This window comes from Strix aluco, chromosome 2, assembly GCF_031877795.1.
Source record: "Strix aluco isolate bStrAlu1 chromosome 2, bStrAlu1.hap1, whole genome shotgun sequence".
NCBI lineage: Eukaryota > Metazoa > Chordata > Aves > Strigiformes > Strigidae > Strix > Strix aluco.
In genome coordinates, this window is record NC_133932.1 from 553,716 (window position 1) to 576,120 (window position 22,405).

Below are 22,405 nucleotides of genomic sequence, written 5' to 3' on the forward strand. Positions count from 1 at the left end.
GGTGAGTGTTGAGTTGCTAATGTCTCCTCAGGTTACTCAACTTGGGTTTGTGTGCAAGCAGAGCAAAGTGGCTGATTGTCAGGCTTGCTTCAAAGCCAGGGATTGTACAGCATTGCTGAAGAACAGCCTGAAATATCAGCCCTTCCAGTGCCTTGCTAACAGGAGCAGCTACACGGGGCCTTACTGAGGAGGGAGAACTGGTCTGGATTTGAATTGATGTTTTAAAAATATTTTGCTGCTTTTTTCTTCAATATAGATTCCCGTGTTCTGGTGAGCTAACCAGGGTCTCCGGGGCAAAGAGAAGTTTAAGTGTTTTGTTGAGCTTCCCACTCAGGGGTGTCATGTTGCTGTGCAGGAGTTCATGAATGGAGGAGGGGTTTTTTAGAAGAAAAAAAAAAAAGTTACAGCCTGTGCATTTCTCTAGGCCAAATTCCAGCCTTTTCAAGTTCCCAGTATTACTGGGGAGAAGCATTCTCCCATCCTCTTGCCTCACACAAGTGCCTTTCTGGTGCATTCCTTCTCACATCAGAGGTCTGGCTTGCTCAGGAGTCCCCTGTAGCCCATATTCACTGCCAGTGTCGGGACCTAGCCCTGGCAGAAGAACTTTTCTGAAACAGTTGGTCCGTTGGGTGCTGTGGAAGAGGCGCACGGTGCCCGTTTTAGTGGTGGCAGGCAGGCCCGAAGCCTGTCATGGCAAGAAATGCATGTTCACCCTAAAATGGGAGGTGGCTGTCAACTTGGGGAGCATGAAAGCAAGAGCAAACCAGGGCAAAACGATTAAACTGGGGTCCTTGCCTGATTGTCTATTACAAGTTTCACAGAGGTATAGGAACTGTTATATTTTGGTTCTTTCTCTAGACTTCAGACACCAGATCTTTGTCCCTGTTGCACGTTAGCTGCAGGTGAAGGCAAGCAAATCAAACCTGTGCTTAAGTAACCAGATCAAAACAGTGTAGGAGATTACGGTGTGAAGGACCTGCTCCTAAGGCTTTTTCTTATGCTGGAGTCTTTGAGGAGGGAAGCAGGCATGTGTGCTAGTGCATTACCATCAAATGTCTGAACTCCCTCTCCCTGTTGCTGGCTCTCAAATACTTTGTTATTGCCAATTCAGTGACCTCTCCTATGCTGATTGCGCAAGACCAGGTTGAAGGTCTGTCATGTCATCACCTGGGAAACTAGAAAATAAATGGAATAAATCCCATTAAAGTATTTATAGATAGAGATTGAGTCATGGAGGCTTGGTGTAGATAGAGATATATTTAGTGCAAACAGAAAGCTTTTTAAAATCAAGTGATGTAAGAATTCTATCAATGTTGGTAATTTCTCCTTGTGAAAAAAAGCATTCAGATTTTTACAGGGGGAAAGAAAGGAAGCTGTCTGTGAGGTGGAGAGAAGGTGGTGGCATTAGGTAGCAAGACTTATGCAGTTGAGGTAGGTGGACAGAGCTGTTGGGAGTCCACAGCTGTCCTGCGATACTCTCCTGCCATACTGTCTGTGCCGGTTCTGGGAGGGTGAAGGTTCAAGAGAAAGTGCAGCAAAGCTCAGTTCTCACTAACTGGTGAGACCCTGTGGGCAGGGTCATGTGTCCGAGTCTCCTTCCTCTGTAGTGTGCTGCCTGTATCCCAGGGGCTGTCTGCGCCGTTCATCCCTGGTTCTCGCAGTACTGCTGGGGGGGGCAGCGTGATGGGTGCCGGCCAGGTCTGAACCCCTGGGCTGGGCATGCTGTGGTCTGGCACAACTGTTTTAGCCTGGAAGTTCATCTGTCCTTTTGTACTGAGGCTACATCCTCATACAGTAAACTGCTGGTGGGAAATAGTCTCCCCTTGCATTATTATGCCAGTGAGGAAGTTTTCTATCGCATGATAAGGTTTGTTCAAGCACTGTCTTCCTGCTGTAGTTTTTGCTTGCTGAAAAGGTCACTGCCTGCTTCCCACAAGGGCCTGAGGATCTGCCAGGTGAGTGGCTTCCGTTTGCTCTGTGGCTGCCTTGGATCATCATAGCAAGGTTAGCGGTAAAGAGCATGAGTAAAGGGGTCATGGCCAGGTTGGTTTGTGGGGGCTGAACGGGGGCAGGACTTGAGTAGGGGTGATAATGGGGGTCAGACTTCCCCTTTCCCCCCTTAAGGAGCCATGGCCTGTGCTCGCTGGGAATGTGGGATTAAAATATTCGGAATAGGTATCTCTGTTCTGATATACAGACCTCAAGGAAAAACTCAGCTATCCCAAAATACCTATGTTGGCTCTACCCTGTGCCCATTTCAGAATGGATGATTTTCTGTATTTGAAAGTATACGCATGCAAAGTGTTTGAAAAGACAGGCTTAGAAACAAACAGGATCCCTTGCCACACCCTGTCACTGGCTTTTTTTCTTCTTCATTTGAAAAATATAAAATCTGCTTTTATAAAGATCCTTCCTTTAGCAAATGTGTGTGTCACTCACCAGTTTGCTTCCTTCTGTTCCAGTCCTGGGAAAGATTTCTTAGAAGAAAGAATGGAATAAATCATGCAAACGACTGTTTTACAGGGCCTGCCTAGCCAGATGAGTAGTTTTCTTAGCACTGGGGTTGAACATGCGTACTTTCCTATAAATTTGTGTCCAGTGGTTGACTGTGAGTCTCAGCTGAAACTTTTCCCATGGTTGAGGAATTTGCTGGGATTCTCCCCTTTCTCTGGGATCACATATGCCAGCTTTGCCTTCCACGAGGGTAATTGTAGAATCGCCTCCCTGCCTATTGTCACAAAACTTGTAAGAACTTGCAAGAATTTGCTTTCTCCAGCCCTTTCTCAAACCTTGGTGTAATGACTGTGGGTCGAGACAAAACCTCTGGGATCAGCACACAGCCGTAGACATACATATATAGATACTGTGCTCATCACATAAAAGCCTCGTTTGCCAAAGAAGCAAAGCAAAGGGGGTGGACAGTGGGCACACGTTATGGGCTCTGTGTGGGACACGGAGTTGCTGACAGTGTCCTGAGAAACAGGGATCTTGCACGTGCAAGGCAGGGAGCAGGAGGAGTACCGCAGCTTCTCTCACCCTGCGTGTTTGAGCTTCCCTGCCTGGGTGCCGCTAACACTGCAGGGGACCCTCAATGGCTTTCTTATCCTTTTTTTGTGAGTCTAACTTGTCGCTCAAGCTTATCCTTGTGGTTCAGCGCAGTGGGCGCCTGGAGAGGCTACCTCACAGCTAGGAAGTGGCAGGTGGGAGATTTGTCCTGTTTAACCACAAGTTTTCAGAAATAAGAGAAATATGGTAATATTTCTAGTAATCGTAAGAGAAATACAGTAACTGCAAGCATAAAGGCTTGGGATTTTCATTGAACCAAGGCTATTGAGAGGTATGATTCCCACTCTGGTGGTAATTCAGTCAGTGAAAATAACAGGCAGTTAACATGTAACACTTCCCAAGTGTGGGGGAGGCGTAGTTCAGTCTTGCATAAGCAGCATGTGAAAAATAAGTAGATGTAGAGACACATACAGTAAAGAAGCAGAAAAGCCACACGTGGGCTTATTGATGTTTTACCATGTTAGTGAGATTTCCATACTGTTCCTGGCTTTGCCATTAACTTGGTATGTGATTTGAGGAAAATCATCTTACAGTTCTGTGCTTTGCCATACCTGCTTGAGTTAGAGATTATGGCTGTCCTCTGGAATATCACTCTACCTATATAGAAATTTTTTTCCTGATAAGCTTTGTAGTATTCTTTCCATTATAAATACAGAAGGTGCTGGGAAAAAGGGCTGTAATTTGTAGTTTTAAGCCATAGCTTGAGCATCCAGGGTTTTATGCAATCCTCAATCTCAGCCTTCAACCCAAAATGATATACTAAGGGTTTCATGTTTAACATTTTAACTCATGGTGTAGGTGAGTTGGAGCACCAAACAAGCTTTTTAGCTACAAAGGTAAACCTGAGAAAGGAGGAGAAGAATCAGGAGTAGAAGTGCAAGGGCATTTCCCAGAAACAGATTGACTTCCAGCGCGATGGCCCGTGTCATGCTGCTAAGAAATGGCATCTCAGGGTCTGAAACAGAGCTGGAGTTACAAGAGGCCTTAGATGGCATTAACCTTGAGCATGGGGTCTGCTTTCATGGACAATATCCAGGTGTATGGCAGTTCTAGGAAGAGAGGTTTATGGGTGTGGTGATAAATTACTCTGCTATTTACTGACAGACTCACCTCCTTTTGTGCAAATGGACTTTAAAGGGGATCCATATAATCATGGTAGGAACTGCTTAGCTGAGAGCAACTAATGGTGTCCCTTCCCACATCTTCAGCTGCTCAAAAGTTCTTGTGAGAAATTCCACTTCAGAGGCTAAAATTTCCCTACATGTACCAGCATTTATTTATTTTTGGCTGTTCTGAGAATAGAAGGTTTCAGCCACGCTTCAATAATGAGAGAAGAATGAAATGAGATTTTCTTTGTCCCCAGAAATGTTGGTTTTAAACAGCCTTTCAGCTGAGTGGATGAAATTGGAAAATGGGGATGTGACAGTGGTGCTCCAGTATTCTCTAGGGGGCTTTGGGCTTGACTTCACGATTTCATGCATTTTTTGTGGCTGATATGAAGCCTATGAAGCAGACTTTTCCAGTTCATTTTTTTCTGAACCATACGACTAAGGAAAGATTTACTCCAGAAGCATCTGCAACTAATTTAGCAGAGTAGCCCAGTGAAGTATATTGCTGCAGATTGCTACAGTGACCTGGCGTGGTTGGTGGCAAGGACAGGGAAGAAGGTCTTTTGCGTGGCTGTCAAAATCAGAAGATGCCTCAGTCTCTTGTGCTCTGAACTGAAGCAGAGACAGCACGTTTCTAGAGTTGTCCTGTGGTCTGAAATGGGAGATAATTTCTCAACAACAAGGTGGTGTTTCTCCCTCCCCTTTTCCTTGACCCCCAGGAAGTTCTTTGATCAAGGAAAGATAATTAGTGGAGCAGAGTATTTTGCCAGCCACACTTAATGCTGGGATGACAGCTGAGCCCTCAGCACTTTCCTCAAGCACCTCACGGTCCAACTGGGCAACTCAAAAAGGTTGTCTAGTAAAAGTCTTATCCAAAATAGTGAGAGCAAGAGAGTACAGAGAGTAGCTGATGTCTGAGGAGAAGTGTGAGAGCTGTTTTTTGGTTTAGAATCATATAATCATAGAGTGGTTTGGATTGGAGGGGACCTTAAAGGTCATCTAGTTCCAACACCCCTGCCATGGACAGGGACCCTTTTAATTTTGGTCATAAGCTTTTTCCAAGGAAAGACCCAGCTGCCGTTGCTGTTCTGGCCTTTCTTTTTATTTCATTCCTTCCCTTCTGCTGTCTTATGTTTGAGTGGTGGGATATGACCCTTCTTGCATTACCCCTGTCTCATTTCACAGTTCTCAGTTCCTCATATGTCTCTTTCTTTCCTTCCTTCCCTAATTTTTGTCATGTTGTTTAAAAAAAACCCAAAATTCTTTGATGGCACCACATGGGCAGAAAAATGTCTGGAGGATCACATCATTCAGTCTACACAATGCCTGGATCTAAGCCATTCTTTGAGTTCATTGCTTACATGACCTCTGAATATTTATTTTTGAAATGGGATTACAAATTGCTATGATTGATTAAAAGACTCCTGAAAGATGTGTATTCTTCTAAACACATGCTGAATGGTGGTTGGTTTTAACAAAACAGCAAAAAAAAGCAAACAACTTGTTTAATTTTACATGAAGTAACAGATCTATACAGAACTAAATGTTTTATTTTTTACATCTTGTGACTGGAGTCTGAACAGCCAGTACATATTCAGGGTGACAATAACCTTGGCAGCAACTCTGAACTCTTTTGTCAACATTTCTAACGTGAGAGATGTGACCATAACTTTCTTTCAACAGCCAAGTTTTGGGGGGGGTTGGTTTGTTTTTTAATGTACTCCCCTCGTGCTTTTGCTTGGACAAATACTGCATCTAGTGTAATTAAAATCAAACTCTCTCTATTAGTGTAGATTTAAATTGCTTTCTGTCCTTTATAAACAGGCAGATCTTGGCTCCAACTCTCTACATTAGTATGTGATACATCAGACTCTTAAGACCACTGGTTAATTGGAAATCAGGTAATGGAGGAAACTGATTGTCGTTGCCTTGTGATGAAGGCTTAGTGAATGTATCCTAATAGAAGTACACAGACGACTCTAAGGGTCAAAGCCAGATACGAGCGTGGGGAAGCCTATAAACTCTAGCTAATTTGATGAGATCCACGTGCTTCTCTAATCTTCCCTTGCTACCATGATAAACAAACACCCTCGTACATACTTGCCAGGTAAATATATATGAATAGGTTTGCCTTGTGGAATTTGAGTATGGATGTGTAATATGTTTCAGCCTTCTACTTGGAAATCTTTAATTTTTCAAGTACTTCTACTCAGGATTAAACCTGGGGCTTCATCCTACAAAACTATCAGCCTACTCCAAGAGGCATAAAGAGGCCTGTCAGACAGCTCTGAGGCAACCACAGATTTAAGTCAGTTTTTTTTTGCCCTGCCTGAAGGTACGTGGTAAATATGGCAGTGTAAAAAGCACAGCACTTGAGGAGGTAAACAGCTTAATCTACTAGTCTTGCTTGCTAAACAGTATCTGAGAGAACGGATGACTTGCTTTGCCAAAGACAAGCTTTAGAAAATAAAAGTAACGATGTCATCTTGTTTTGATGATGTAATATTATTTTGATGATATAAATACTATTCAGCCATAATGTTTCATTATAATTACTGATATAAAAGAAAAAAAAAATCTTGGGAGCATGTTATTACACTAACATGCTCCAATTTCAGCTTTCATTGGAGAGCCCAACTGTGTAAAATGAGCTGGATGTTTGAAGTTAATATTCACTTACCACACGGTGCCTCCCCACACAAAGGCAATAACACCTGTATTATGGGGCATTTCTATTGCTTTAATCACCACCTATTGCACTCTTACTGGTTGTCAGTCATTAATTCTAGAGATTAATGACACGAATCCAGATTTATTAGTGCTGTAAACCTGTGGGAAATAGTGAGTAGAATTAGTGATTTTCCATAATAACAAATAATGTAGTTTTATTAGACCTGCACATTGTGTGTCGATCTGTACAGTGAAATGCGAGCCATTAAGCTTGCTTGAATGATCTTTCATCAGCTTGGCTGTAACACTTCAAATTGTAGAACACTTTCACACTTGCTAGCAAAGTCTTGGTTTTTTTTTTTTTTTATTTAGGGGATCAAAAACTGTTTGGAAATCGTTCTACCCCAGAGTGAAAGGCTTTTATTTAAAAATAGTGCTTCCTCACATGTAATGTTGCCACAGTAGACCCGTATTTTTCTTGAGAGGATGGGATATGCAATATGTATTTCTTGATGTGATTGTTCATAAACCAACTCACTGCTGGACTGCATCCTGAAATGCAAAACTGGTCCAAGAAAGAAGTTGCTGGTGCAAAATTAGCTACAGTGCCTAGTGGTTTTTGGTTTTTAAGGGCTTAACCTACCTGTCAAGCCATGTATTTGTATTGCACCAGTCTATGCCATCCCTATACAACCATTAAAACATTTTTGAGATTGTTAGAGGCTTTGAGAGATCTGTAAGTCAGTAAAGATCCATTTCTTCCTGGGTTTTTTGTAATTTGCCATCCAGTTGATTGTGACCACTTTTAAGAGGGACAGATGAATACGAGTCTTATCCCGTACCCCTTACAGAGCAGTTCTTAAGTTCAAGGTAAAAGGTTCTTCCTCAACTTGGTTGCCTTTCAGTAGAAATGAACTTTTTTATTTACAACACTGGCAACTATGTGGTATCTATTGGTTGTAATGATCTAAGGCTGATGAAGAAAAAGGACCACAGAGATTGTTGAGCCTTAGAACCAAGCCCATGAATGACTTCCAAGAGGTAAAAGCTAAGGAATTGTTGAGTACAATAATTTTCTTCAGTGTCTGTCCCTCTGCTTTGGGAGGTGTGCTGTCCTGTCTTCCACTGGCTGCATGATCTGGGCATCTCCTTCTGTTGGTCTGATAAAGACAGTCTTGCAGTAACCCATCCCAAAAAAACCCCGGTGGATGGGCTGTCTGAGAGGAAGTGGCACAGTTATCTTGTAAGCAGAAGATACAGAAAGGAATCTATTGCATCTGGGCATGCAGAGAGATGGAGTGGGGTGTGAATCCTAGGCAGTTGCTGTGATAGTGCATAGGGAAGAGGGGAAGGATTCTGAATCCTGCAAAATTTTAAGAAATTATTTCCTTGATGCATGCACATATTCTCTCCATTTATTCAGCCTGAGCTGGGAGACAGCTGGTATTCTTCCAGACGCTGAGGAAGCTGGGCGTCAGCACTGTCTGCTTCAGATAAGATTAATAATGTATAGCTTCATGGGGAATGGAGCCTAATCTGTTGAGATGCCGTGGCAAGCACTCCTAGTGAGGAGGAGCAGCTGCCTACTTTGGGCCTCCTGAGAAGAATGAGATGAACCATCTGAGACAGATTCAGATCGACTCCTGGTTGGTCCTGCGGGCAAGTTGCTCGCACCTTGTAGTCGACTGAATTGAATGTGTTGAATGCAGCAGACAGATCTGTGGGCTTCTGATCACGGCCAACTCCTAGCTCTGCACGCTTCAAAACTCTCTTTGAAAAATGACCCCATAATTCAACACAGGAATACAGCAGAAAGAACTTTGTGTCCTGCTTCTTTAGCAGAGTACACAAGGGTACTGTGAGCTAACAGAAGTCTTGACTGACAAACCAGAACAGTGGCAGTTTTTTGAATGAAAATCCTGTGCAGTCACTTCTGCTTCCCATCTCTAACCTGGAGGTGAAAAAGAGAATTGTTTCATCTCTTGAATGCTTTCTGCGTTGAACACAGGTTGGAGACTTGACCCACCTCCCTTGCACCTTGTGTGTTACTGTCCTACTGAGGCTGGTCTGTGCAATGAAGCCATGATCTTCATCTTCCTCAAATGGTGGAGGCAAAAATGATCCTCCTCCACATCGTTTCTGCTGATCTTAAGTGGTGTTAAAATAGGCCAGAAACTGTCTGAGTCTATCCAAAAATGCCTTGCTTTGTCTGAGATGTGTTCCCCCCACCCAGTGCCCTTATTTTTGTCTGTATTTTACTTGCTCTTAGAAGCAATCAGAATGACTGAATGGATTTTTCCAGTGACCCTGCGGGAGGCAGCTGCTGCATGTGTAGGCAGCTTGAAGACTCTTGCGCGTGTAGTTTCCCCCTCATCCCCGCAAGTCTTCCTTGTTAGGTATGCTTGTGATTCAGTTGTTTCAAATGCAGTCTCTGCTCCCAACACTTGCATGAGCAATTTAAGGAGAAGGAGATGTACATATTCTCTAGTTTTAAAAAAAACCCGAACCAAACCCAGAAAAACCAATGCTTGTACTAAGGCAGCATTTTCTTTGTTGCTTTCTCTTTTGGGACAGGAGTTCTCATGATAGATACAGTTTGGAGTCATGAACATCTTTGTTACTATGTTCATAAAGCACTGGTGCTGTTTACTGGTACCATGCTGGTGCACTGGTACTCTTACTGGTGCAAGAGTAAAGACAAATAATTCTCTGCCTGGAAGAAGCTCTCCCTCCCTATTTTCAGAAATACTGCTGCGTCCTACCCTGCATTCAGCAACTCCAGGACTAGTAGCCAGAGCTGGGTGACTTTTAACACAGCCACGTGTTTACCTGCAACCTTTTTAGGGCAAACTTCCTGTCAAGGTATGTTTCCTGGGGCTCTAAGCTTAAGGGGAGCTGAGAAAACCTGGCTTCTGTCAAGATCACCTAGGCCAGAGGGTGGCATGCTTCAACTTCCCACCCTCCTTTAATTTATCTTCCCTTTTTCAATGACTGCCATGTAGAGAACCCTGGGACATTAGTCACTCTTGATATTGCCGAGGAGCTCATTTAGCAGCCAGTGTTGTTCAGAGCTGTGGAGTGATAAGGCTCGGTAGGCTCAGGCTGTTTTGGGCTTGCTTCAGAGATCCTGGCTAGGATCTGCCCAAGCTTGCAGTTTTCAGGTGGCTTTTAGGGTCAGCCCCAGGTAAAGTGCACCGTGTTATTTACCTTTGCTCATCCTTGGATGCAATTAAAAGGCAAAAGAAAAGATGAGTGAAGAATAGAAAATTAGGAGGGGAATTCTAGATTACTGGAGGCTGCAGCATGTGAGTGCTGGTACTTTCACACGCTCCTGGTGGGGGTTTCCCACTGCTGGTGCTTAACCTGAGGCAGGGAGAGCGATAGAAGCTGTTCCTTTCCTTCTGGTTTGAACAGGCTGTAAGTGGGGTGTACCCAGCGGGTGTTAAATACATCACTTGAGCTCTTCTGAAACCTGAACTGAGTAGTCGGCCGCTCAGTGTGGAAAAAAAAAAAAAGAATTAAAAAAAATGCTTCAGGCTTGCAAATCTGTGCAGAAACTGCCTCTCCAAATCAAAAAGGCACATTCTGCGCATTGGTCTGTGGCAATACTTTGATGCTTTTTCCTCTTTGAGGTTTTCAGTCCAAACTCTTGAAGTGCTGGTTTCACAAACAATTACTGCTAGGCATGAATGACTGGTTTCCAGCCTGGAATTATTTTACATGCTCCTGAGAATGCCATTGCCTTTACCCAATTCTGTGGTTATTTACTGTAGCAAATTGTTCCTGTTATATTAGTGGTAATGACACCTGTAAAATAGAGTATCTGTAGTACTGTTAGGTTAACAGAAGCTGAAGGAAAGTAGTGACTGCTGAACTAGATGTCTTGCCAGAGATGTGAGCTCTGGTCTGTACCTTTCCCATTGTCAAAGGAAATCCATTCTCATTCTCTTAAGTCACGATTGCTTCTACACAGGAGTGAGATACCCCCTTTTTTTATCCTATACAGAAGAGTTTCACCCTGGAAAACTAATCTAGTTGGTATTTTATTGTATTTCAGGTTGGGTTTTAGCAGCTGTATGGATACACAGGGGTAAGGGACCATGTGAAGTTACTGTTTCTTGCCCCCAGCCTTTTCTTATGTAGGGGAGAAGTCATAATTATGGTGCCTATCTTCTCAAAAGATTTAGGTAATGGAAGTGGACAACTGGCAGCGGTGGGCTGGCTGCATTTGGCCTCGTGGTGTGGCAGCGCGGGGCTCGGTACCCCTTAGTTAGGGGTAGGTGCTGCTGGGAGCAAGTATGTTTCTACAGCTGTAGGACAGAGTGCCTTGAGCCAGCAGGAGTTCCCCCCTCTGCCGTGCCCCCGCGCGGGGACCAGGGACCAGCTCCCCAATGCTGAGCGGGTGGTGCAGCGGCTCACCCCACTGAGAAAGGGACGGGGTTGGTTTTTGTAGAAAACAAAGCATTTTCTACATGATCGGCATGGAGAAGTGTACTGGCTCAGAGCTAGAGCTCCACCTCTGTTGTCCTCATCCCCTTTGCTGCCACTAGCTTCTGCCTTGTCCTTGCATTTAGTCCTCTCTGCTTGATGGCTGTCTTCAGGTTTTTCCCCTGGTTCTTTCGTAATGTTTGGATCTTTTTCTGGTTTTTACATCCCTCTTGGAGGAAGATCCGGTATTTACTACTGCTGCTGGACGTACAGCCACCTCTGAAGGTCACATTTAACTGATGTTGGGGACTGCAGCGTGTCAGTAGAAACCGGGACAGTCCTGGGCAGTTTAACATTCTTGTTTCCATACAGTAGAAAACTGCTGGTGAATTCAGGATGAAGAGGAGAATCCAAAGGAAAAAGTACATGCTTTATGAATTTAAAGATACGGATTACACCATCTCTGCTGGGTCTTATGATGCATTAGCTCAAAACTTGCTTGTTTTGGGATCTGGTTCTTCATTTGCCACATATTTCTGTGCATGCTTTGTCGGTCCTTAAGCATGGCTCACTTAAGCCTGGATTATACAGATAATGTAGACACCACACCATGTGTTGAACCCTGAACATCCTGCTTTTCTCTTGACATTGACAACTTATGTGTTTATCCTATAGTGGATGATATCTAATATTATTATGCTGGCTCACTGCTGAGCTTTTTAACTGAATGCCACTGTGACTTGTCTTTATTATAATAGAGAACCATTTTAAAATGCTTTATTGATATGAAAAAACTTCTTTTGTAATTAGAAAATTCACTGTGCTTTTAATTAATACAAGTATTGAAGAGGTATTTGGTTTCTGAGTCTATTTTTGGCATTCCGCAGCCACATCATTTGAGTAATTTATAGTTGAAATGCCTATTGAAAGCCTCCATAATAAAATAAAAAAGAAATTAGATTACCTCTGAGACTTAAAAGAACTGTTGAAGAATTTATTAGAACAATGTTAAAATATGCCCGAAACCAAGTCATGTTAGTCTGCAGGTTGAAATGGGATACCTGGGAATTCAGAGTGCCGTGCTACTCCGATTAATTAAAATGTAGTCAGCTGAAACCTCCACTATAATCAAAATTGTTCCCCAGGGTTTTAACTTCATTACAGTCCTGGTGCAGCCTTCCAGTCCTGACCATTGTTGAGCTAAGTAATTAGTTCAGTTTAAAAAAATAAACAAAAGGATAAAATTACCATGACAGTACATAGGATTTATTTTTTTTAGCTATGTCGGGCCCTGTTTGGTGGTATTAATTGTGTATGGCCATTCTTTCTGCTGCCAAAGACCAAGTGAGAGACAAAGTATCTCTGATTTGAGGGCTATGCTGTTTTCCATATTGTAAGACTGGGATTATTTTACAATTGCTGTTCTCTGTAACTTTGGCTAGGACACCAATCTCCCCTCTGCAGATGTGCTGCCTATCTCGTCCCTGTTGTGTTGTGTGTACTGTTCTGCTACGCCGGGGTTTCCTTATCAGCAACTCTGCAGTAAATCAAGCAGGAGGAGAATATGTTTCCCAACAGGGTCTCAAATGAAGAATTCACAGCGTGTGAGTTCGTATGGGATACCAGAGGACATCTGCCTTCTGAGCTGTCTCCAGAGCTGAGACTTCAGGGAGCAGATAAAGCACTGCTTCTGTCTCTCCCATACCACATGTATTCTGACCCTGCCTTTACATAGTCTGTCATCAGTTTGTCCTTGAGCTGGATGCAGTAGTGAAACCCTTTAGATAGGACTAGCCCTTATCATTCTCTTGTTTCATGTCAGGACACTCTCCCAGAAGCTGCTGAATAGCAAAGACATGACAAAGGAGCCTTTGGTTGTGGCTGTCGATACTGAGACTGGAGAATTTTAACTCTAAATTAAAAGGGATCTCACTGAGCTGTGTCTCTCTAAGAGTGAGCCCCAAGTTTGGTTTTCAATCTTAATGACCTGAATGCAACTGATTAGGATTCTCAAAAGCATTTTTCAAACCCCTAATGGTTTTTCAAGGGTTAAAGAAAGGGACTTCCATGTCCTTTCTGTCTGAGTATAATAAACAACTATTATTTTATTCTACTATAGTGCTTTCTTCACAAATCCCATAGCACTTTACGTATGTTATTTAGGCTCCAAAACACGCCATTAAGGGATATTTCTGTGTTTTGTTTTATGCAGTAAGACAAACTGAGATGAAAGAAGTGCTAGTGATTTGCTAAAGGCTAAACAGTCCCTATCAGATGTAGAGAAATGTACTCCCAAACTCTTTAATATAACAAAGCACATACATGCACCTGACTTTCATCCAAGGAAATCCTCTAGGATTCCCTCCTCTGACCATGTGTAGTGGGTATGTACACAAACTGCAAAGAAAACACAGCATATCAACTCATATATGTAGTACAACTGTAAAGTATCAAACTGCTCAGTACATACCATAGCTTTGCACTTTAATAATAAAAATACCTTCAGTGTTAATTGCTCTTTTTAAGTTACACGTCACGGGAAAGGACAATAGAGAAGCAGCTAACTGTGCCTTCTCCAGTGGTCATTTCATACCCTGCATTTCTTGATGAAACCTGGCATTTCTTCCTTTTGTTTCACTGGCAAGGAGCAAATTTGATAGGGAACCCGCTTTGCACATTTGCAGTAGGGCAGAAGAAGATTCTAAAATGGAGGACGATCTGTGCTCTGAAAGAGATTAGTGAGATTCTTTGCCCACGTAAGGGGACAATCTCTGGGAAGGCTCAAGGAACCTATAATTAGACTAGATGTTGTCCACCTCAGACAGCTGGAGGTTGGATGAAAGTTGCTGTGAGGGGGAGCGAACGCCCTGTTTTTCCCCCTGCAAGACTCTCAAGTTTCCTGTTGCAGAAGAGTTGAGAGGTCATGTAGTTTCAGTCTTGTGGTGTCTACTTATCTATATCGAGAAAGTCCACTGCAACCTGAGCTGTCTCGCCTTCTAAGTGGGCCAGTGCTGGTGGGTGTGTGAACGTACAGTGGGGAACGTGCAGTCCGTTGGCTTGGCTGTGTGAGACAAACTGCTCAGCAACAGCCCGTGTTCGAGCACGTGAGTCCTTGTGCAGCCTCTCAACCCTCCCTTTTCTCATATACTGACAAGCTCGTCCTGTACCACCCCACTTTCTTCCCAAGTGAGATTTCCTTGTCTTCCCACTCTTTCAGGCAGGTATTGTGAGTGGACATACGATGGTATGGATCAAGTTGTATTGGATGACATCTCTAATCATTATGTTAACAGAATTAAACATAGTGACAGGAAGAATGGCTGCCACTCATTTTCTATTTGAGTGTTCTTAAAGACAGACAAGACTTGATGTAAAATGCCTTTGTCACTATATGTTGCATGTGATTTTTAAATTGTCTTTGTAGGGAAAGTATCTAAAACATTTGTCATTCATTTGGGGATTATTTTACATTCTTTTCATCCTTTGCTCTTGTATTCTTCTGCAATATTATTAGTAGTTAAGAAAATTCCATGAGTACTGTGCTAAATACAACCATGTTGTAAATACTGTTTGTGGTTTTTTTTTTCAAATGTTATTTGTGTGCTAGAGATTGGACACTGGTCTCCTGTTCAAGTGAATGCCTGAGGACCAGGTATCCATTGGTATACTAAAAAGCTGGTTATTAGTGAAAAATGGAAATGTTCACCTCCAAGGATTTATTTTAACAGGACTGTGTTTAGTCCAAGTTTCATTTTATATAAAATTTCAATTTACAGTTTTGCAGCTGTGCATATAAACTTTCTGATGTTTGAGACAAAAAAAAAAAAATCAGTGTTGTTGGATGCTGTGGTGTTTTAGCCCCAGTAGTGATCACTGTGAATCTGCTGGGATTGAAAGAATTTAGGTTTATGTAATGGAAGATAAGAAATTTGTCTTAGTTTTGTACAGCCCCAGTTTTAACTATTTCTCCCTGCGTGACTATGCCACATTGTATAGGTGGGATTTTCACTGGGAATTGTTTTAAAGTTAACCACCTTCATCTTCAGATGAAATGCACTGATATGGTTCAGCCTCACATATAATCCTTTTCCTTGGCAGATGTCACAGAGCAGCAGAAAGTCGTGTGTACACCATTACAGAGAAACTGCTTCAGCAAAGCACAGCCGCTGCTGTGCTGGTGCTTTCCCAGGCTCCGAGCTCCTGCTGACCTCCCCCGAGGGAGCAAAGGTCTGTCTGTGAGCGTGCTCTGTACCTCCCTTACTGCCCTAAGAAATGTGTGCCGACTGGAGCGCTCTGTTTGCAGCTTACTTCCGTAGCTGTCACTGACCCTGGAGTTGGGAACAGCTCTATACAAGTGAGAAATCAATCCGTGCAGGTGGCCAGCTGTATGTCCTCAATTTTAAATACATTTGAAAGCATATTTTCAAGTATAGATAACTGCTGCTGCTCTGGGTATATACATGCTGTCTCATACCTCTGCATGCTGTTTTACAACATGCCAGGCAAACTACTTTCAGTTGTTTAATTTCATTCACATCATCATTTTTAGGCAAAGCTGCCATAGTTGCTCTCCGTTTCATCTAGCCAAACTGAAAGTCCATATAAAATAAATGCATTTTTCAAAGGAGATGCTTCATCTTAGCCTAATTACCATGTTTTGCTGTTAATGGATAGAGAGTGGGTCTCCACCCCCTGCAACTTCGTCATTTGTCTGTACACAACTGTGTCCATGGGTGCATCTGTGTGACCGCAAGGGAGAGATGCAGATGTGGCAGGGGGAGAGCAGGCTGCACCCGCCATGTCCTCAGCTGCACTGGTGGTCAGTGTCCGAGGGCAGGTGGGGCAACTCCTTCTGCCTCCCCTTCCCCTGCACTGAGAAAACCCCAGGTTCCTGGTTTTATGTGGAGGCTCTGCACAGCAGACCTTATCTCACTGTACGGACTGTGTGCCAATCCTGAATAATCGCTGAAGTAAGGCCTGAGGCCCATAGAACTGTACTTAGTGGGACCACAAAGATGTTTGGGTGAGAAGTAACGCACGAGTATAGCAGACAGTGGTCTGCCTGCTGTTTTCACCAGTTTGGAGCTGGTAATCGCAGCTGGAAAGCAGTGTGGTACTGCAGGTTTATACACAGAATCAGAATCACAGAATCATTCAGGTTGGAAAAGCCCCTCGGGATCATCGAGTCCAACCCTCAGCCCGACTCTACAAAGGTCTCCCCTACACCACATCCCCCAACAGCTCATCCAAACGACCCTTAAACACACCCAGGGATGGGGACTCCACCCCCTCCCTGGGCAGCCTATTCCACTCTCTGACTACTCTTTCTGGGAAACATTTTTTCCTCATGTCCAGTCTGAACCTCCCCTGTTGCAGTTTAAAGCCGTTCCCTCTTGTTCTGTCACTAATTCTCTGAGAGAAGAGACCAGCACCAACCTCTCTACAATGTCCTTTCAGGGAGCTGTAGAGAGTGATGAGGTCTCCCCTCAGCCTTCTCCTCCTCACACTGAACAGTCCCAGCTCCTTCAATCGCTCCTCACAGGATTTATTCTCCAGGCCCTTCCCCAGCCTCGTTGCCCTCCTCTGCCCTCGCTCCAGCCCCTCGAGATCTCTCTCATATTGAGGTGCCCAAAACTGGACACAACCCTCCAGGTGTGGCCTCACCAGTGCAGAGCACAGGGGGACTATCACCTCCCTGCTCCTGCTGGTCACACTATTTCTAACACAAGAGTACCTAGATTTCTAATATATTTCTAATATAGAGTACCTAGATCTTCAAGTGGAGTTTTTTTTCTGTGCTTTATTCTGCTTAGATGTGAGCATGAAACTTCATTATGCTTTGGGTAGACAAGAGTGAATTTGCCATGGTTAAAAGTAATATTTTCTGATGTAAAATGTGAAAACCAGTGTTGGAGATCTCTCCATTAGTCCCAACACTGTATTAGACTGAAAGAACGTGCAGACTGCTGAGGCTGTTCCTCACCTCAGAGCGAACTGTTCTCTGCAACAAGGTATCACTGTACCTCTGGTTCACAGAGAGCAAGATGCAGCCGGGGACCCTGTGGAAAAGTTCTGTTGGTTTTTTTTGTCCTATTTTTGGGAGATGGATTTGTGAAAGCAGGTCAGACAAAGCTTGGGGCTATGTGGCTTGTTGCAAGTATGAACTTTGATTTCCTTCCCTTTCCCTGTTACCAGTAAGTCTCAAAGGAAGATATTCTTTAGTAGAATGACTACAATAATTTTATTAACTGTTTGCTTAACTATAGCTTTGTGATTTTTCTGTGCCAGTAAGTATCTCTCTTTCCTATACAGCAGGTATTGGCACATCATCCTCTGTCACTTCCTTCCTGGAAAGTCTATTCATGACAATAGTCATGAAGGGTTTTGAAAGAGAATTTCTATGCAGAAATTTCTATGATACTTTCATATCAAATATCATGTTACCTTCTCACACAGGCATACACACAGAGACCTGTACCCAAATACTCTTGGGCTGGCTCTCTAGGTGCCACCTTCACCTTTCTCACTGTCTCCTCCATCCCCTTTTGGGTGTCCCTGCCTGGACGTTGGCTATGCAGTGATGGTGCTGTGTGGTGGCGAGTCGCAGGCCCCACTGGCTGACTACAGAGCCAGGTGCCAGTGCTGCTGTAGCACCTGACAGGGCCTCTTGCTAAAGGTACTTATTTCAGGATGAGTTGAGGTGCACTTTGACTCCCCCCAAAACCCCAGCTTCTTTCTGGCCGTCCGTTTTGCCTGAGGAATGGCAGGGAGGGAGGAGGATCCCAGCACCATTTGTTGTTTGGAGAAAGCCCCCAAGCAGGAACACAAATACAGTGAGCAGTAGTGAGGATCTGACTGCTGGTGGCACTCACTCATTCCCCTGGCGCTGTTTGGATTTAGCCATCTGGCTCTGGCCTTGCTTACACCTGTCAGCTGAGGGTGACAGTGCCAATGGCAGGAGTTTGTGAATGTCCCCTTGGAGCTTCACCTGGCCAGCTGGCAGCCTATATCATCAACCAAGCATCATCTTCCTCCTCATCTACAACCTTAAGCAGCAAGTCAGTCAACACATCTAGCCATGCCCTCTAATAGAAACAGCCAGCCCCACTAATAGAAACAAAGGATTTCAGACTTTCTTTTCTGCACTAGGGGAGGAAATAAAGAACATTTCCTCATTTTATTTTTTTTTTTTTTGCTTTTTTTTCCCTTCTGTGATGTTCTCCACTAGGATGACCACATCATGCCCATTGGAGCTCACACCTTAGCGGGGTGAAGCCAGCTTATGCTGGTGCTAGAAATTTATAGTAGAGCGGAGAGAATAGGAAGAGGATGATCCTACCAAGCAGGATCAACCCCAGCCACAGAGAGGTTAGAAGCAAATTGAGGTTTCTCTATGTTAAGACATGAGGCCTGTTCACTCAGATATGCTTCTCTGTAACTTCCAGTAATGCCATGCTCATGTTTATCATCACAGTGGTACTGTCCTTTTCCATTGCTGTCGTCCTGTCACCTGTATGCCAGCAAACCTCCCACTGGTTTGGGTGACAGACACTTTTTTGGGCTTATCCTGTGGGGAAGATGTGGTGACCCTCCCTTCAAAACAAGCCCGTCCCCACCTGCCACTGGGACGCGACAGCACTCCTGCCCCTTTGCCAAGGGGGTCTTTCTGAATACTGTATTTGTGGGCTACAGTCACACCCATACTGCTTTATTTTAAGCCACTTCCCACCCCCTCAATGTCTTTAACATTGATGGGGAAATAAGATTTTCACACACACAGGTGGAGAATAGGTGCCACAGTGTCATGGAAACTAAGTTGATTCATTAAGCGATAACTTCAGGTATAACCTGACCACTTGAAAATTTAGAGAGATGTATTTGTTTCTCCTCTTTTCTACCAGTGTATAACAACTGTTTATAAAACAATCTTAGGCCGCACTAGTTGCTTTTATACTGCGAATCCTTTTACTTCTTGAACTTGATGAATGCATTTGCAGTACTTAAGTAACCCTCCCATAATGGCCTCTTACTTGAATTCTTACAATAGAAACCTTCCAGGTGAATCTGAATTATCATGTCACAGCCCAAGTTGGCTCCATGGCATGTTGCCTTAATTATTATTTGTTAGAGAGTCTTAGGACTGCTAGAAAGGTATTTTTCTGTGAAACGCATGGTGTTTATTACATCCTCCAAATAAACTTAACACTCATGACTCTGAGCATAAATTGCCAAACAAAAATCAGAAGGAAAGGAAGATGAAATGATCTTAGAGAGTTGAAAGTAACCAAAATGAGAAGTATCTTCAGCAGGTAAGACTTTTGCTACCTTGTACTCTTTTACTTTTTCAGGCTGATGTATGGCATTGTTTAACCAGCAGGTATGTTAAGAAAAGATGACCTGAATGAAGTGCAGGAATTCACCAAGTCGTTGTGGCTTAGATGACCTCCCAGGGACTTAGTGACCCCTTTTGCCCTTTGCTTACTGTTAATCTCGAACCCTTCTGCTGAAACTTTCATGTTGCGTTTCTGTTACAAAGAGCTTTTTGGTGCTGTCACATCAGTGTTTGGCCCTTTGGGTCAAGCGGACCTTTCTACCCTATTTCCTCATGTTACCATTCCTGTGTGTTTGCCTTGCAGGAAGCTCTGTATGTGTGTGCCAGTGCTAAATCCATGGCTCCAGGGCATCTTTCCATGATAACTATCTCCTCATGTCGGAGTCCACACCACAGTATCATGATGTCCATGTCACCTAAGTGTGTTAGGATCTCCTTACAGACAGGCATGCCATGCTGTACTCTCTCCAGGTTTTTCCCCCCTTAAGAATCACAACAGTTTAAAATGGTGCTGAGGAGAACTGTTCAGCCATAAGTGGTTTTAAAAGGAGAAGCAGTGCAGGATCAGTGTAAAGCACTAAGTGGAAAGGAGACTAAATTCAATATGATCTTTAGTCCTGTCTGTACTCTGGCTGAAACTGAGTAACTTCTTTGGAACTGTAAAGGGATTTGAGCATGTGTTCATCTATTAATTTATTATTTTTTTTATATCTGTGCTATTTGCAGCAAGCCTTATATTGCAGCCCTGAAGCCACACTTTCTCATATTGTACAAAATAGTGTGGATAAAACATCCCTCAGCATACTGAAATGCACATCCATATATGTAATCATTGTGCATATAGTCACACATCTGTTTTTCTCTTACTTTCAGAATGATACAGGCTATTGGCATAGCTGTGTGTCTTACATTAGTTTAAACAGGTAAAATCAGACAATGTATATTCTGTTGCACATGCTGATATCCTTTTATTTTCCCATTTCCTTTAGACAGTGATAATGAAAACTGATGTTTTGAAATTGAGGATTTCATTATCCAAAAAAACCCTTCACGCTGACATGCAGAACTGGTCTAGCAGAAAAAAGCATATCTGATCCAAGTCATCATCAATTGCTCTCTAATTATGATGACAATACAGAAATGAAGCAAGCTTACCTTAGCTCAGGAGACTGTTTTTTGCTGTATCCCAGGCAGCGTCCTCTCCTTATTCACTTGAAAAGGGAAAATCCACTTGAATAAGGAAAAATAAATACTAGAAGAGTGAGGGATTTAAGGAGTCCTCATCCGAGCTCCTGATCCACTTGTTTTTAGTGAATCGCAAAAACCTCAACCCTAGTAGTAGCTCAGAGCGCCTTTCCTCTCCTCGTGTGTTCTGTGGGCTGAGAATCTGCAAGAATAGACCTGAGACGGTGCTGCAAGAGAGAGACAGTGGGGGGACCTTGGCACGGAGTTGGACCAAACTCTAAATATAGCCCAACCCACTTTCCGTGCTGTTCTCTTCACACTCTGAAGGCAGATGACCTTGTCAGAAGACTGACCTCCCAGCATGTCACACTCTACAAAGAGAGGATCTAAGGGAACAGGACTGCAACGTAAAAGGACAGAAAAGCAATCAACCATCTGCTTGCAGCAAATGAATGTAGGTAGGAGCTCTATTTTTATGGCAGTTGCAACTGATCGAGTCATAATGTGCTTTATTTGATCATTTAGACAAATGAGCCGCATGCCAGTTCACAAAAGACCTGTACCGATGAGAGATTGCATTGTAATTGTTAGTCTTAAATAGAGAGCACTGACATGGATGAAAAGCCTGTTGCCTTTCCTCCTCTCAAAAACCTTAACGTATCAGAGTGTGTGGTATTTCCCTAAAAGCTCCTGTCTATAAGAAATTATCCTTCCTTCCACTTGCTCTTATAGTAAGACTTTTTGGAAAAGTGAGTTAAATCCACAAATGTATATTCTCATACCATATAAATTTTAGATGCTAGCATAACTTAAAAGGGCAGTACAGCCTGCAATATCAGAAACCAAACTGCAGAGAAATGTGTAGTGTGTGCAGGGGAGGAAGCAAGAGAGTAAGAGGCATAGAAACATAACCCTTGGGCCTTAGATAGGGAACTGCTTTTCAACAGATGTTCTGTAATCCAGGGATTTTGCCATTCTAACTATGTGGCAACATGTCAGGGTATTTTGTTCTTAACCTGAAGGAGAGTTTAACTTGATATGAGTCAACTTGATACGCTGTCAAACAGGGACCTGATATTCCTATGTCATATGAAGACTTCTGAATAAAAAAAGTGCAGAAAGCTGAGCTACTCACAGGGTCTTCTCTCACGTTCTGTGTTAAGACATGTAGGAGAGTTGGGATAAAAGCTTGTTTGCAGTATTGTTCTTCAGTGGGATGTATTTGTTGGTGGTAACATATCTAAGTATATGCTACATTATATGCATGGATGCAATTATCAATATTCAGAGAAAACCTGAGAAAACATCAGGACTGTGATAACCTTACACTATAGGTGTGTATGTCTGCAAAATATGCATGGGCCAAAAAGGCGTGAATGGTATCAGTGGTCACTAAAGTAGAAATGTGCATCTATGAACAATAATTTGGGCTGTTAAGTTTTTATGAAGTGTACTATATATTTTTCTGATTGAAGCTGACTATTTTTGGCAAGTTCCACTGTGTAATTTTATCATGATCCATCAACTTAAGCCACAGGGTCAGCCAGACTCAGTGTGTTACCTTCACAGCAAGAACTACAGCTGTAAGCCACAGCTGCTTCCCAAGGTGGTGAGA

General features: G+C 43.2%; 2 protein-coding genes across 6 annotated transcripts in view; one reads left to right on the forward strand and one right to left on the reverse strand.

Moving 5' to 3' along the window:
• FILIP1L (filamin A interacting protein 1 like) overlaps positions 1-21,005 on the reverse strand; it is a 213,907-nt gene extending 192,902 nt beyond the window's left edge. For 2 of the 3 annotated variants that reach the window (XM_074807267.1, XM_074807256.1), the window contains exon 1: positions 20,761-21,005. The gene's annotated coding sequence lies outside the window, so the exon portion shown is untranslated. The remainder of the gene's footprint in view (positions 1-20,760) is intronic. The other variant, XM_074807277.1, reaches the window with a different exon arrangement.
• Positions 1-22,405, forward strand: part of CMSS1 (cms1 ribosomal small subunit homolog) — a 248,172-nt gene that overhangs the window by 194,709 nt on the left and 31,058 nt on the right. The window contains exon 2 of one of the 3 annotated variants that reach the window (XM_074807401.1): positions 15,372-15,500. The exons of 1 other annotated variant lie outside the window; for it this stretch is intronic. In XM_074807401.1, the coding sequence (XP_074663502.1) occupies positions 15,372-15,500 (129 nt within the window). Of the gene's footprint in view, positions 1-15,371; positions 15,501-21,117; positions 21,249-22,405 lie in introns of all 3 variants that reach the window. One more of the 3 variants, XM_074807410.1, reaches the window with a different exon arrangement.